Source organism: Notamacropus eugenii, chromosome 2 (genome assembly GCF_028372415.1).
Source record: "Notamacropus eugenii isolate mMacEug1 chromosome 2, mMacEug1.pri_v2, whole genome shotgun sequence".
In the NCBI taxonomy this organism is placed as follows: domain Eukaryota; kingdom Metazoa; phylum Chordata; class Mammalia; order Diprotodontia; family Macropodidae; genus Notamacropus; species Notamacropus eugenii.
The window spans coordinates 307,673,988-307,689,510 of record NC_092873.1 but is presented as its reverse complement, the minus strand read 5'-3'; the positions used below and the strand labels follow the sequence as shown (position 1 = coordinate 307,689,510).

General features: G+C 40.9%; 1 protein-coding gene across 7 annotated transcripts in view; it reads left to right on the top strand.

Annotated features, from left to right (window-relative positions):
• AP2B1 (adaptor related protein complex 2 subunit beta 1) overlaps positions 1–15,523 on the top strand; it is a 144,753-nt gene that overhangs the window by 52,712 nt on the left and 76,518 nt on the right. For all 7 annotated transcript variants that reach the window (XM_072644916.1, XM_072644921.1, XM_072644919.1 and 4 more), the window contains one exon: positions 14,197–14,387. In XM_072644916.1, the coding sequence (XP_072501017.1) occupies positions 14,197–14,387 (191 nt within the window). The remainder of the gene's footprint in view (positions 1–14,196; positions 14,388–15,523) is intronic.

Below are 15,523 nucleotides of genomic sequence, written 5' to 3'. Positions count from 1 at the left end.
TAAGTAGAGTCTATATCAGATTACATGCTGTCTTGGGGAGGGGCAAAGAGAAGGAGGGGGAGAAAATTTAAAACTCAAAATCTTATGGAAATGAGTGTTGAAAATTAAAAGTAAATAAATAATTTTAAAGAAAAGAATATTCAGAGAACTGATCAAAATGAGGTTCCAGTCATGAATAAGGCATCTAACAATTCTAGCTATCACAGACTGGGCTAGATGACTTGAAAGTACATACCCTGAGCTGTTACGGCCTGACTTGTCATCATGTATCCTGCCATGATCCTTCCTCCAGCCTCAGTGTATCCTCCTCCTCCTGGACCCTCAGAGAGCTACCTCTTTCTTCCCTGTCCCCCAACTGACCATTGCAGATTTTCCAGTTTAGAGTTTTGGGATAAAGATCATTTTATTTGTCTTGAGTTACAACCCCAGGCTTCTTTGTAGACAGTCCAGAGATTTCGGAATTCCTGACAGAACATTATGTCCTGTCTCTGCATAGTTTTCAGTGTATAGAGAACCATCTTTGATTCAGCCCCTCACCTACATCTTGAGCCAGACAGATGTTTTGGTGTTGGCCTACTTGAACCCCTTGGATGAAAAGTGGATAATGGAGGCCATTCAGGGGCTAGGAGGTACCATAGTGCCAAATCGAGTCTGGAAATCAGAGATAGCTTTCTCTGGAGCAGTATATTCAGAACCAGACTGTCTGACCCAGGGTCACTTGTGTGTTGCCTGTAGTTCGCTGATAACATTCGCTCATTGGCTGTGTGCCATAAGCTAATCACTGGAAAACTAACCACTGTCTGCAGCTGGTATTTCCCTTTTTTATCTTATAGCACTCTGAGAACAGGGATCCTTTTTTCTAGCTTATAAGTCAGGGGAACAGAAGCACATTTGGAAAGTAGTTCTTGTGAGAATTCTAATGGAGAGCAAACAGGTAAGGCCATGAGAGAGAGCCGGAACCTCCACATGGCTGGTCTTCTGTTGGCTTTTTTTGGTCATATTCTCTGCTTCCCTAGGGAGCTTGTCTATCAAAGGTGTAACCCAACAGGACAGCTGTGAACTTTCATTTTCAGTGACCATTTACTAGTAGATTAGTATATTAGTAGGCCAGCATTTTCAAATGTGTATCTCCAGAGTCTTACACATAGTAGTCATTGTATAGATGTTTGTGGATTTTTTTCTTAACTAGTCAGAGCTTTAGCAACCGTGATGAGAATATTTTTATATGATTCACTTAAGTATTGGGAACTGTGACTATTGTACTCTTTGGCATCCAGGGCCATGTCCAGTTGTCCTGATCTGTATCTGGCCCCTGGACCCATATGGCTCTGAAGAAGAAAGTGAGACTGGTGACTTTGCACAGCCCTGCCTCACTTAAATCAAATTCACTAGCATGCCATGGCATCACCTCCCTGATGTCATGGCTCTCTTCCAGAACTAAGAACAGATAACAACAACAGCTCAAGTCCACAGGGTGATAGAATTTTAGTGTTGGAAGGGACCTCGATGGCCATTGAGTTCAACCCAGACCTGAAACAGAATCTGTTTCATACGTTCAACCCCTTGCTTCTCAGGCATCAACCTCTTGTGCTTTTGGACAGTTCTTATTGTTAGGGAGGTCTTCTAACTTCAAGCCTAAATGGGCTTTTAATGATTCTATCCACTGCTCTAGATTCTGCCCCTGGATCCAAGTACAGCAAGTCTAAACCTCTCCCCCACTACATGGATCCTCCCATACTAGAGGACAGCAATCATGTCTCCTTCACTTCTCGTCCCCCTGACTAGTCTTGTTTTCAGCCTAAGCATCTTCTTTTTCTCTCCTCACATGACTTAAACATGAGGCATTTCACCACCCTCGTTACCTGCCTCTGAATGCTCTCTAGCTTATCCCAGTGATTCCTTAATGTGGGGCCAGAATTGAGCCCAGTCCTCCATATTCTGCCCAATTGAAGGTCAGACTTCCCCACGTCATGCCAGCTGTGCTGAAACTGAAGTTTAAGGGAACTTTTTGGGCTGTGATTTAGCAGTGCTGAGCTGAAATTTCTGCATTGTGTTCAGACAAGCTGCTGCCCAGCCACCCCTACTCTACCTGGTCCTAAGGGAAGCTGAGTTAGTGAACTGAAGTATAAGTAAGACTACAGTTATCTCTTAACTTTCTCTCATTAGATCATCCCGTTGCTCCACCAGTTAAGATTTTTGGATTTGTCTCTTTCATACACTATTAACTGTCCCACCTAGGGGCCAGTATTCACTTTTGAGCCTTTGTTCAAGTCATGATAAAAATGTTAACTAGCCCTGGGTGAAGCACAGAGCCTGGGGACTGGGGCCACTGGAGCCATCTTGCCAAGTTGACATTGAGACTCTCTGTTCCATGCTTTGATTACTCTCTCTCCCCCCAAACAATCTCAGGTTTTCTTCATCTGAAAGTGCAAGGGCTGTTGCTTGTGATTCTTCCTGGTCCCTTTCACCTGCTAGGCAGGGCCTTTCCTTCTGTAGTTACCACATATCTTCTTGGTATATGTGTTTTTTCAATATATGTATTTATGTATGTATTGTATATATGTACATATGGATTTTCCTGTGTGTACATATTGACTATATATGTACACACACACATATATATATTCTCAATTTACCAAATGCCAAATAAAACAGACATTTCCTTTTACATAGTAGAATGGAAAAAGGATTGTCCATATAATCCAAAAAAAATTGTGTGTGTGTCTCCCCATATATATCTATAAACATATATACAACATAAATGTATGTGTCTGTGGGTGGGTGTAGACACACACATACATAGACACATCATATACACACTTTGTTCACATACACACTGCTGCCTCATGAGAATGTCAGCTTCTTTGAGGCATGGACTATTTACTTTTTGCTTTCTATCTGAGTTGTTTAGCACAATGCTAGGCACATAACAGGCTTTTAGTAAATGCTTGTGGATGGATTTTGGTCCAGCCCCTAAAATAGTTCTGAATTCATTCTCTTGTTCTGTCATTAGCTCAAATGTCTATCTTTTCCACAAAAATAGCTTTAGATACTACGTTGTCAAATATTCTGTTAAAATGTAAGTGAACTGTGGGCAGTTTGTGTTTGTTTTCTAAAACTTTGTAATTTTAGCCCCAAGGAAGAGAAGCCAAATGTACAGGATATTTCTGGTTGTGTTTGATGTCATGTGGACATTTCAGACTCTCTTCAGGCTGCCTCCATAAATGGGTTCCTGGGTGGGTTCTGAATAATGATGCCCTGGAAGTTGATGGCAGAGGTTCAGTAGAATTAATAGCTGATAAAAAAAGTCAGAAGCTTTGTTCTAATTCTAGCTCTTTTGCTGATTTGCTGTTTGACCTTGTTCAAACCACCTTGGTTTCTCTTGCTTTCTTATCTTTAGAACAGATTCATAGCACAAGATTAATCTGGGGAGTAACCAATAAAATTAAAAAGAGCTTTGAATACTGTTCCAAATGTGAGAGGCCAAGATCAGTTTGAATTGCCCTGATTTCCATGTATGCTGGGAGTAGGGGTGGTTGGAGGAGGGGGCGGGGAAATGGTTGCTAATCATGTGCAAGGAATTATATATAATTAGAATATTAATGTTATGAAAATTTGCATAATATTATCTTTTGACTCTGCCTTGGACTGAAATAAATGCTTCCTATTTTTTGTCTTATTCAGAAAGCTTTTAAAAGAACCAAAGTTCGAGGCAGGGCAGAGGATTTAGTTGCTTCTTCGGGGTCCAAAGGGACCCTGACGACACTGTGTAAGGGGTGGTTTTGTAGGAACATTAGAGGAAGGTGGTCTCTGCTCTATTTAGGAAGAGGTACAGTACACACCCTCACTGGGGATACTTAATGACTAGCCCTTTTTTTCCAGCTGGAGTCCCTTGTGGAAATCAAATGGTTAAAAAAAGACTTGAGATCTTTCCTGTGCAGTATTAGAGGGTGTGCTTTGAGGCATCTTGCTGTCTCTTTCATGGAGGCTGATGTAGCTCCTCACTGTTAGCTGTTGCTCTCTGATGTGGCAGTCTCAGCTGTTCTTTGCATCACCAAGGACCATAAAATGAGTTAGAAAAAACATTTGTTATGGGTATGTTAGGCCCTGAGGGACAGAACCTGAATGGATGAGTTCTAAAGATAAGAACGCTAGAACCCTGTGAAGTAGTATGGGGATTAAGACCTTACAAACATGCATAGGACTTAGACTCTGAGGAGAGATACAGACTAAGTGCTGTGAGATATGGGAGGGAAGAAACCACTCTTCTGGTTGTGAGGAATCTGGAAAGACTTTAAAGTAAAATGTTTTTGGCTTTTACAAAAAGGTCTTTACAAATTATTCTGAATTTACCGAACAACAAATAAAATGTATTTCCAGAAAAAGGATCATCTGTGAAACTTCAGGTCTCCGTTATGTATAGCTTGCTTTTCTTTTTAAGTTATGGAATATATTCAACCTGTAGCTTTCAGAATCTTGCTTATCTGTGATTCTTTATGACTTTCCTTCTGTTCTCTTAGTGTTTTAAAAAAGATGCCTCAGTGGCCCTCTTTTTTTTTTTTTTTTGTTACTCCAGCTCTTCACCTTTTCTCTCTTGGCTCTTCCCTCTCACCTCCCCATTGGAAAAAAAATGGGGAGAAAAAGAAAAAGACTTTGTAACGAGTATAGATAGCTAAGAAAAACGTATTTTTACATTGGCTGTGTCCAAAAATTAATATCTCGTTCTGCATCTTGAATTCATGACCCCTTACCAAGAGGAAGAGTACATAATGGGTCCTCTGAAATTGGGGTTGATCGTTGTAGTACTCAGAGTTCTCGAGTCTGTCAAAGGTATTTTTCTTGGTGATGCTATTGTTGTGTAAATTGTGCTCTTGATTCTTCTCACTTCATTCTGTGTCAGTCATACAGAACTTGACAGGTTGTTTTGAACTATCCATTTGGTTAATTGTACAATCGTATTCCATTCTATACATCAACCACATCTGGTTTAACTGTTCCCTGGGAGGCTACCTCCTTAGTTTTTATAGTAACAGAAAAGCTTCTGTGTTTGTACATCTAGGTGGTTTTTCTGTTTCTTTGATTTCTAGTGCTCTAGGTTTAGTAGTGGTGTCGCTGACTTCATGGTTTTGCACAGTTTTGTGACTTTGGGCATCGTTCAGATTGCTTCTTAGAGCAGCCAGGTAAGTTTTCAGCTCTACCACCAGGCATTAGTGTGCCTATTTCCCCACAGCCTCTTCCAGTATTTGTCATCTTCATTAGTCTCAGAATATGAGGTAGAAATAACCTCAAGGTTTCTTTAATTCACGTTTTCCCAATTATTAATAAATGGATCTTTTTTTCTTGTTTGTTGATAATGTGGATTTCTTCATTTGAGAACTGTCTGTTCCTATCCTTTGATTATTTGTCATTTGGGTAACAGCTCTTGGTTCTAAGACATTTGAGTCAGGCATACTGATAAGTCAGGAGAAAAGGCTGATCATGTGCTGGAGAGGAGCTGAAAAAATCAAAACTCTGTAACAAGCAAGCCTGAAAACCTGGTTTTGGTGGCAAACAGCCCTTCAGAATATCACAGCACAGTAATTGGAGTTCTGCTGATAATTCTAAGTCATTACCAAAAAAATTGTTAGCTATAGAATTTTTGGTTTAAGAAGGCACAGGAAACATTGTACTTTTAGGTAATCTCCCTCAAAAATTGTAAATTTCTGTCAGTCTTTCGTTCAGCTTTGGCTTTAGTTTTTTGGAAAACAAGCTTCCTTGGAGCTTCTGATTCCTTCTTGGGGTGGGGTAAATGAGGCTTCAGCTGGTGGGTGCTGGCTCAGAGGGCCTGAGAACCTTTCTTCTGCACTGTCGCGGGTGCTCAGGGCCCACACGGGGGCAGCATCTCAGCAGAGATCAGCATCCCTTAAGGGAGAGTCAGAGACATGAGGTCCTCAAGTCACCCTGGCAGGAGTTGTCAGTAGTCTGCGTCCAAGTCTGGACATCTTGTTTTAATATTGCCTCAAATTTATTTTTAAACATCCACTACCCTGTTACAAAGGTTGGTGTTTTATAGATGACAAAGCCAAGGCTGAGAAGCTTTTGGACCCCCAGCTGGCTGGTGTGCAAGGTGGGATCCTGTGGTAGGTCTGTAGAGCTCAAGCCCCTGAGCTCTCCTGTTCCACGCAGGCTTCTTCAGCTGGGCAGAGGGGCAGTGGAGAAGGCAGAGCAGCCATAGTGGAGACCGTCCCATCGGATTTAGCAGAAATGTTGGTCTGACAAGATGACTTAGGGGCCTTGTGCACAATCCTGGGGTCCCTCGAGGCCAGAGGGTTGGGGGCCTGGCTGTGCAGGGAGGTCATTTCCTGTGGCAGAGCTGTGCCCTACAGTGTTTCCTCAGTTCAGGCAGGCCATAGGAGTGAGGTATTGGAGGAAGCCGGGCGTGTTAAATTTGGCCTGCTATGGTTAGTGTTCCCCACCATAGAAACCGAGAAGAGTCTGTTCTTTTAATGCCCTGTAAACTTGTCCTAGAATAGAGACCTTTAAGGAAATTGGATCCCATCCCTTTTCAGATAGGAATTTTCTTTTCTTTTTTTTTTTTATTTTGTAATGTTTAACAATCACTGCCATACAATTGTGATTTTATCCCCCCCACCTACCCCCCACTCCCCCCCTCCCTCCCCACGACTACATACAATTCTGTATAGATTCTACATATACTTTCCTTTTGAGTATATTTTCACTATAGTCATGCTATGTAGTCAGACTAAGATAAATGAAAGAAATCGTATAACAAATCAGAACATGATACACAAACACATACACATACACAAACATGATCTGCTACAATATGTGAGTGACTTCCATATTTCTCTCTCTGAGTGTGGCAGGCATTTTGCCTTGAGATCCTCCATTGGGATTTTTTTTTTTTTTTGGTAAGAAGTTCTTGTGTTATTACAAAAATCTAAGTCTACCAGAAAAAACTCTCACACACTGTGGTTGTTGCTGTGCATAAAGTTCTCCTGGTTCTGCTCCTTTCACTCAGCATCAGGTCATATAAGTCCTTCCAGGCCTCTCTGAAGTCTTCTTGTTCATCATTTCTTATGGCACAATAGTACTCCATTACATTCATATACCATAATTTATTCAGCCATTCCCCAATTGATGGACATCCCCTTGACTTCCAGTTTTTGGCAACTACATAGAGTGCTGCTATAAATATTTTTGTACATGTGGGACCCTTTCCCATTTTTATGATCTCTTGGGGATATAGTCCTAGTAGCGATATTGCTGGGTCAAAGGGTATGCACATTTTTGTAGCCCTTTGGGCATAGTTCCAAATTGCTCTCCAGAATGGTTGGATGCGCTCGCAGCTCCACCAACAATGAATTAGTGTTCCAACTTTCCCACATCCTCTCCAGCATTTATCATTTTCTTGTTCTGTCATGTTTGCCAATCTTATAGGTGTGATGTGGTACCTCAGAGTTGTTTTGATTTGCATCTCTCTAACCAATAGTGATTTAGAGCATTTTTTCATATGATTATAGATAGCCTTAACCTCTTCCTCTGAAAATTGCCTGTTCATATCCTTTGACCATTTATCAATTGGGGAATGACTGGTATGATTATACATTTGGATCAGTTCTCTATATATTCTAGAAATGAGGGGAATTTTCTTTACTGATAGGTTAGAATTATAGTCCATTATCTTCAGAGGAACATAAAACTATAATAAAGAACCAATTTATAGTTACAAGGTAATTGGCTAGGTTAGCCCACATATATTTTTTTTTTCTTTTTGTGGACGGAGAGAGGGTAAGATTCAGTTCAATTCACCTCATATTTATTGAGTTGAGTCCCTGCTGTATGCAAAGCAATGTAAGTATAAAGCAGAGTGGGTAGAGGCCTGGCTTAGGAGTCAGGATTAATGGAATTGGGGAAACCCTAGAAAAACAAGAGCCAGAAGGAAAATCATAATATGATTGTGAATAGTGATATGCTATAAGATGCTTAGCATCCTGTGAAAACTGTTATTTCTGGGGAAATGATTATGACAACTACAATGGAATTCAAACAAGGCAAAGGACCTTGAATACAGTTTTTTCAGTCCAGACCTATCACTGCATTGCTATGGGTAATTCCTAGTATGGAGACTCCCATCACCAATCTAGAACAGCAGCTCCTCTCAAAGGCACACTCTGAAAGAAATGCCTGGAGCAGTGAGAGCTTAAGAGAATTTTCCATGTACCTATGAAGGCAACATTTAAACTCAGGTCTTCCTGACTCCAGGCTTGGCACTCTCTTCACTGAGCCACCTGGTTGCCCCATCTTTTCGAAAAGTAATTTCTAAATATCTTCCCCAAACTCCATCAAACTTCTCTTATAGTCAGAAATACCATGAGCAAAAGTTATCCAACCAACTTAGATCTGGCAGCAAATGCAGCATTCTGTGCCTATAAGCCCACCCCCATTCCTGCCAGCATGATGAATGTTTCATCTTCTGTTTTCTAGAGCCAGGATTGTTCTTTGCAGTTCAGCTACATTTATCTGCCTTCTGCTTCACCTCCTCCCCATTTACATTATTGTCATTGTGTATATCCTTTGCTGCTTCATACAAGTGTCACCAAGTTTCTCCGAATTCTCCATTTTATATGAAGAACAATAATGTCCTTTTAGTAGTAATAATCTGCTGTTATAGGTAATATTTTCCCCCATTCCTCCCCTTTTTTAACAGATGAGGAAACTGAGGCTGAGAAAAATTAAGTAATTTGTTCACGGTCACATAGCTAATAAATGTTTGTGGCAAAATTTGGACTTGGGTCTTCCAGATTCAAAGCTCTGTGCTCTGTATATGGGACAGCCTAGTTGCTTCCACTTCTGATGTGGTCTCACAAGGCTGGAGTACTGAAGTACTGTTGCCTGCCTAGTACAATATACTATGTTTCTCCAGCTCTCCAAGATTGTATTCTTATGACACAGCAACATTTGTTTACCATAATTTGTGTAGCCACTCCCCGCTGGATTGTCTATTTTGTTTTTACCATAAAAAGTGCTGCAGTCAATATTGTTTTTATCAGTGGCTGCCATGGGGTTTATGCCCAGGCACATTTTTATCTTTTAGTTGGCATAATTCCAAATTGCTTTCCTGAGTGGTTGTACTGATTCGCAGCTCCAGCAACAATCCTTTAGTATGCTTGTCTTTCCATAACCCCTCCAGTGTTGACTATTTCCATCTTTTGTTGTCTTTGCTTTTGGTAGGATTGTTTCCCTTTATCAGTTTATGTATATTCTAAGTTTTAGCATACCTGATGCTAATTTGGGACTATGCCGTCCTTTTGTATTAATCTGTTACCTTTCCTTGTTTTTTATCTCCGGAGGCCTTTTATGTTGGTGAAGAGTCCCTTGTATACTTTGGTCCCTTTAGACAATTCTCTCCATTTTCCTTCCTCTTTGAATTTCTTTTTTGTGTCTTAAGAATTTCAGTTCTAAGTTTCCCAGCATTCCTGAGCTGACTTCCATACAGAATTTTAGACCATGACTTCCTACTTAACCTTTCTCTGTAATCTTTCAAATCAACTAAACTCGGTTTTGGAGTATGTGTTAATTTATGCCTACCTTTTTTTCTGTCAAAAATTCTAGGAATGGTAACATTGGATTCCTTCCCTAGGAACCAGATTTTCCTTTTTTACATGATCAGATCCAAAATGGAATTTCCCCTTGTCTGTTCTTTCATTGTTTAAAGTATGAAATTATTAATTAGGCGAATGAAGAAATTATTATTGCAGGCATTGTTTACTGTATATCTGTGTTGAAATGATGATGGATTGCATCCAGAAAGTAAATAGTCATGTCTGTGAATGTTAATGAATATTTGAAACGGAGTAACTTGAGTGAATGCACTTCTGCACAAAAGGTGATAGCAATTACCCCAAAGGTAATTGCTAGAAATGGTTAATGGTAAATAGGAAGTCATTGGACTGAGAGTGAGAAGTTGTCATTATGGCCCATCAATGAGGGAATCTGAATGCAAGCCTGGAAGTTAATTACATCTGAATTTAAGAAAGCATGTCCAACCTTTTTCCCACTGCCCTGTTGGATCACAAGGTTTCTTTTCTTTCTGACTCACCTGCCTCCTGGTTCAGCATGAAAGAAAAATGAAGGTCAGGTCTCTGCATCTTCAGGCTTCCTACATATGGAGGGTGGCTTATCAATCAGATGTTGTGGCTGAAGAACGAGTCCTGTTCTTTATCTGCTGCCATAATAGGATTATTTCTGAAAAAGGATGTGCAGGAGCAGAGTGCATTCTTTTCATCTAAATCTCCAAGTCACCTTTGCTAGGAAATAATATCAGAGGTTCTTTGGCCATAGCTTTTCCCATTTAAACTGAATTGGAGCCTCTTAACCCTTCCCTCATGCTCTGGTGTCCTTTTCCTATTTGTATAAATGAAGTTTACAGCAATTAGCATTTTTGTAAAAACGCTGAAGGCAGATTAACCAAAAGAAATATGAGTTCACCTTTGTGCTTGTAGCGATACTTTGTTATGCATAGCACAGTCAGCCAAGGCATGATTCCTGTCTGAATTTTTCTCCCTTCCCTGTAAGAGATACACTTTTTAAGAATCTTTAGGAAATTGAATGAGAAATATTCTGTTAACTGAGGCAGAAAAAGAATCTATCAGCCCACAGTTGATTAAATATACCCCTGTGCTAGTGATGAATATTAATGATTAGAATAGATCACAGCCTTTATGGTACTTAGGATAATGGAGAGACAGAATGGACAAATGCACCTCCCTTTATATGATAGATAAGTTCCTGGGGCAGCTAGGTGGTGCAGTGGATAGAGCACCAGTGCAGGAGTCAGGAGGACCTGAGTTCAAATCTCACTTTGACACTTGACACTCACTAGCTGTATGACCTTGGACAAGTCACTTAACCTCAATTACCTCATTCTGGGTCATCTCCTGTCATCCTGATGAATATCTGGTCACTGAATTCAGATGGCTCTGGAGGAGAAGTGAGGCTGGTGACCTGCACAGCCCTCCCTCACTCAAAACAAAGTCAAGTGCAAGTCATGTCATCATTTCTCTGATGATTTCTTCTTCGGCAATGAAAGACGAACACACCAGATAAGTTCCTGAAGAGAGTTGGACTGCAAAATTTTGGTAAATTAAATAATTTAAATGCATTGGGGAAATTCACTATTTAAGTGAACCCTGGAATAAATCATTTTATAAAGCAGAGGTACCTTTTGTAATGACACTCCCTCTCCCCCCCCCCCCCCCCCCCTTAATATAGATTTTCTTATGGTTGGGCCTGGCCTGACTGGGTTGGAGGCAAGCTATGAGTAAGGCGGTGTTGTTCCGTTGGTGGTAGTGTCACCTGGATAGATCATACAGACACCATGACAGAAAGCAGACAGCCAGAATGGCACAATCTTTGCGATGTGGGCGCTGGAAGTGAGGGGGAGCGGGGTTGTTCCTTTATGCTGGTATATTGGTAGGTGTGTTGAGATGATTGAAAAAGGATTTCCTTGTAGATTTAGAGTTGGAAGAGTCAAGTCCAGCCTCTCATTTTATAGATGAGGAAACTGAGGCACTGAGAGTTTGAGTGATTTATCCAGGGTCACATAGTTAGTGAAGCATCAGAGGCAGGATTTTGACTCCAAGGCCAGTGTCATCTGTACCAGATGTGAGACTCAACTCCGAAGGAGGCCCCAAACTGGACATAAGGACCCCTGAGGACTGTATAACCTGATCTGTGTCACGTTGTATTGTTATTTATTTTGTCCCAATGACATTTTAGTCTGGTTCAGGCCCATACTCAGGAGCAGAGTGTTTGAGATTTCTGCTGTATTCTGTGCTGTGTTTTTTATGTAGGAATCAGCAAGGTTGAAAATACTGGGATTTGGCTGGGAGGGGTGTAGCTAGAGATAAAAGCAAGTAGGATGGTGTTAGCTTTGGAGAGTTTGGAGGGTCATGTTTAGCAGCATCTTTTAGTCACTTCTAGAATCGGGCAGCTTTGGAGTCAGGAATCTCTGTGTTCTATCTTTGCCTTTTAAATTAGATACATTTGCTCCTCTTTCTGCCTTGTTTTAATAGGATAATAAGGAAAAACTGCCTTTTGAACAGCTGAACATATGCTTCATTAAATGTATTCTACACTTGGTTTATTTCCAATTAGCTTTTGTTAATAGAGAAATTTAATTGTTCAGCCTGTTTAGTATCCTATACTTTGCTGCCCTTCCCACTGCCCTCTTGGATTTCCCAGGCCTACTATGTCTTTTGCCTCCTAATACCAGAGTGTGTTCCTAGGTGCTTTGGACATAAAAGAGGTTTGGTCTGATAGAAATGGTAAAGACCCTATTTATATACATTGTTGTAGGTTTTATGATACCTCCATCAGTAGTTTTGCCATTGTTTTGTATTTTAGTGGTGACTGAGTCAGTGATGAGCCACTACAGGGTATGAGTCCTCCAGTGGCTGACTTTTCCTTCTGTGGGAAGTGGAAGAATTTCTCTTGCTGGTAAATCACAATGGGCAGAGGAGGGAGGTCTGCTCATGGAATGGTCTTGAAGACTTTTCCCTGCTCCGCAGTTTGTGCTGTCCTTCTGATAGATTTCGCCTGCTCTTGACCACAAAGGTCTGGAGCCTTCCAGTGGAGGCATTGTGCCCGCAGGGAGAAAACATCCTGTGATAAGCGGAGCCTCAGCCCCAAATGCTGCCATCTGACAGAGGGCTAAAGGCCTTCTCTGTTTTGTTCAGATCTCATCTTTTACTAAATGTTGCTGACATTTTCAGTTTGCCGTCTTTTCAGATCTCCAGATGGCAATCACAGTGTTCTATTTATGGGATTATTGTTCTGTCTCTAGTAATGCTATTGGCCTAGATAGACTGTGTATAACATCTGAAATGCCATAAGTGGAAAAAGACATTAAAATGACATGTCTGTATAAATTCTGCAGCTTAGGTGTTCTACAGATTGCTAGTTAGTATTATTATTAATGCTTATAACCCAAACATTTTGTATTTTTTTTCCGTTACTTAGGTTAATCTATCAAAGCCTACTGGTTAGTAATTTTAGCAAAGAATTGAATTGAGAATCTGTTTAATATACATGAGGAAATTTAAAGTAGTATATTCTAAGAATTTAAGAGTTGCAAGGCACTGAAGAGGCAATGAGATAGATTATCTCTGTGTTCATGGAGCTTAACTATAATGGAGGGAAAAAGATGTATCAATAACTCCTAAAAAGGCAGCTTGGTGGCACAATGGATGTAGAGCACTGGCACTGGATTTGGGAAAACCTGAGTTCAAATTCTGCCTCGTGTACTTCCTGGCTCTGTAACCCTGGGCAAGCCACTTAATCTCTGTTTGCTTCAGTTTCCTCATCTGTAAAATGGAGATACTAGCAACTCCTAGTTCTCTGGGTTTTTGTGAGGATCAAATGAGATCGCACATGTAAAGCAATTTGCCAGCCTCTGAAGTGCCATGTAAATGCTAGTTATTTTTATTAGAGGCTGTAATAAGTGTAAAGGAAAGGCCCAAAGTACTGGAGGAATTTTAAGAGGGAAAAATCCAGCTTTGGGTTCTGGGTCATGGAGGAGGAAGCAGCATCTGAGTTGGGCCTTAGAGCAAAGGGCTTGACTTTGGGCATAGGTGTCTGGGGGTGAACTGAGACAGAGGAGGAAAGTAAGGTGCATGTGGTCCTCTTGGCTTGAAGATCAAGAAAGGAGGTGGTGTGAAAAGTTAATGGAGTTTAAAAGGATTTAATCAATGGACCCTGTCAGTTACCTGGCTGGCAGTGGATAATGGGCAGACTTCCTATCTATGAATTTCAGTGTGTTTTTATCAACATGTGCATTGTTATCTTTCTGACCATATGAAAGAGAATTTTTATTAGCAGTCTTGAATTCACTTAAAAATATTAATCTTTGAGTATCCTGTGCTGGGCTTTAGATTTTTTTAATGCCAGATTGCCTGGCTGTAAGGAAGTTTTTTCAAGTGATAGTTGTACTCATTGTTCCTGCAAACTGTACATAATAGCCACAATTTATCATGACTTTGGTGTAATTTGCCTATTGTTTCTTTCTACTTTGGTAGAATGTTCAGTGAAAGTTAAGGGTCACGGTCTACACAGTGATCTGCGAGCTTGATAGACAGTGCATGAATTGCACTCTCCTTAGTGACGCAGTACTCACTCTGTCTTCTTTTTTTCTAGGTGGTTGCTAATGCTGTGGCAGCCTTGTCAGAAATCAGTGAGTCTCACCCAAATAGCAATCTGCTTGACCTGAACCCTCAGAACATTAATAAGCTGTTAACAGCCCTGAATGAATGCACTGAGTGGGGTCAGATCTTCATCTTGGACTGTCTGTCCAATTACAACCCCAAGGATGATCGGGAGGCTCAGAGGTGAGTCTCCTGACCCAGAATATGGGGTGGAAAATATTCTCTTCTAAGCATGTGACTCATGAGTTTGTCTCACTGTCTGAAAGTGCAACTTAATGGTGATTAGATTCCCTGGCCCTGGTAAAACAGAGCTTATGCCCAGAATTTTATCTCTGTATTTAGGGAAATTTAGATATTGCTGATTACTAGACTATTCCATACAGAAGAGTTCTCCAGAGGTTTGTGCTGTTTACAACAGCCCAGTTTCTCTCTGCTGCAAGTTCATAGGCTCTTAGATTTAGATCTGGAGCTCAGGGACTATTTAAAGATGAAAAACAAACTGAGGCCAGGGAGCTTGTGACAGGTAATGTCAGAGAAGGAAATTGGATCCTGGAACTGACTCCAGAGCCACTCCACCACATTGCCATCACCATCATCTCCTCATCTTCCGTATTTTCCTTTCTGATTTTCTGAGAGACTTGGGAATCCTCCCTGACAGTGTGACTGCCTGTTTGTGGTGTGTCTTCCCATCTTCTAGGCTAAGTCCATGGTTGGTTTTTGATCAGACCTAAAGGATCCCACTTTCCCAAGATTCCCAACATTCCTAGATAAGTGCCTTCACCTTTAGGGGTGTGAGTGAGCAGAAAATGTGGTGTTTTCTCATCAGCCACAGATACCCATGGCTCTGAGTTAGATCTAGAGATGTTTTGTTTAAGAAGTGACCATGGGTTGGGACTAGCAGTTGCTGTTAAACCAGCTTTCCAGACTACTTTGTGGATGTAGATCCTCTTGGCTCTCAGAGCTGGACAAGGAAATCTTATTTTTCTTTAAGTGTGTGTAGCCTGACATGAAACCCATGTTTGTAAAACAGCTTGTAGTGCCTTCTGACTTCATGCTTCTGTGCTAGTTCTTTTCAGGAGTTCAAAGAAGGAGACATTTAATAGAGCTGGACTGCAGAAACTGATTGAGTCCCCAGCTAGCACAGTATCAGTGCTCTCACTGACTGGAAAATTGTTTTCTAGGCTAGACTTGAGGGAGCCCAGTTGCAAAGCTGGGCCATTGCTTATCATTGAAGTAGCATGTGACACCTCCTGTGAAAAAATATAGCTATAATTTCCAAATTCCTCATGACCTCTAAGGTCCTGTCACATCACCCCTTT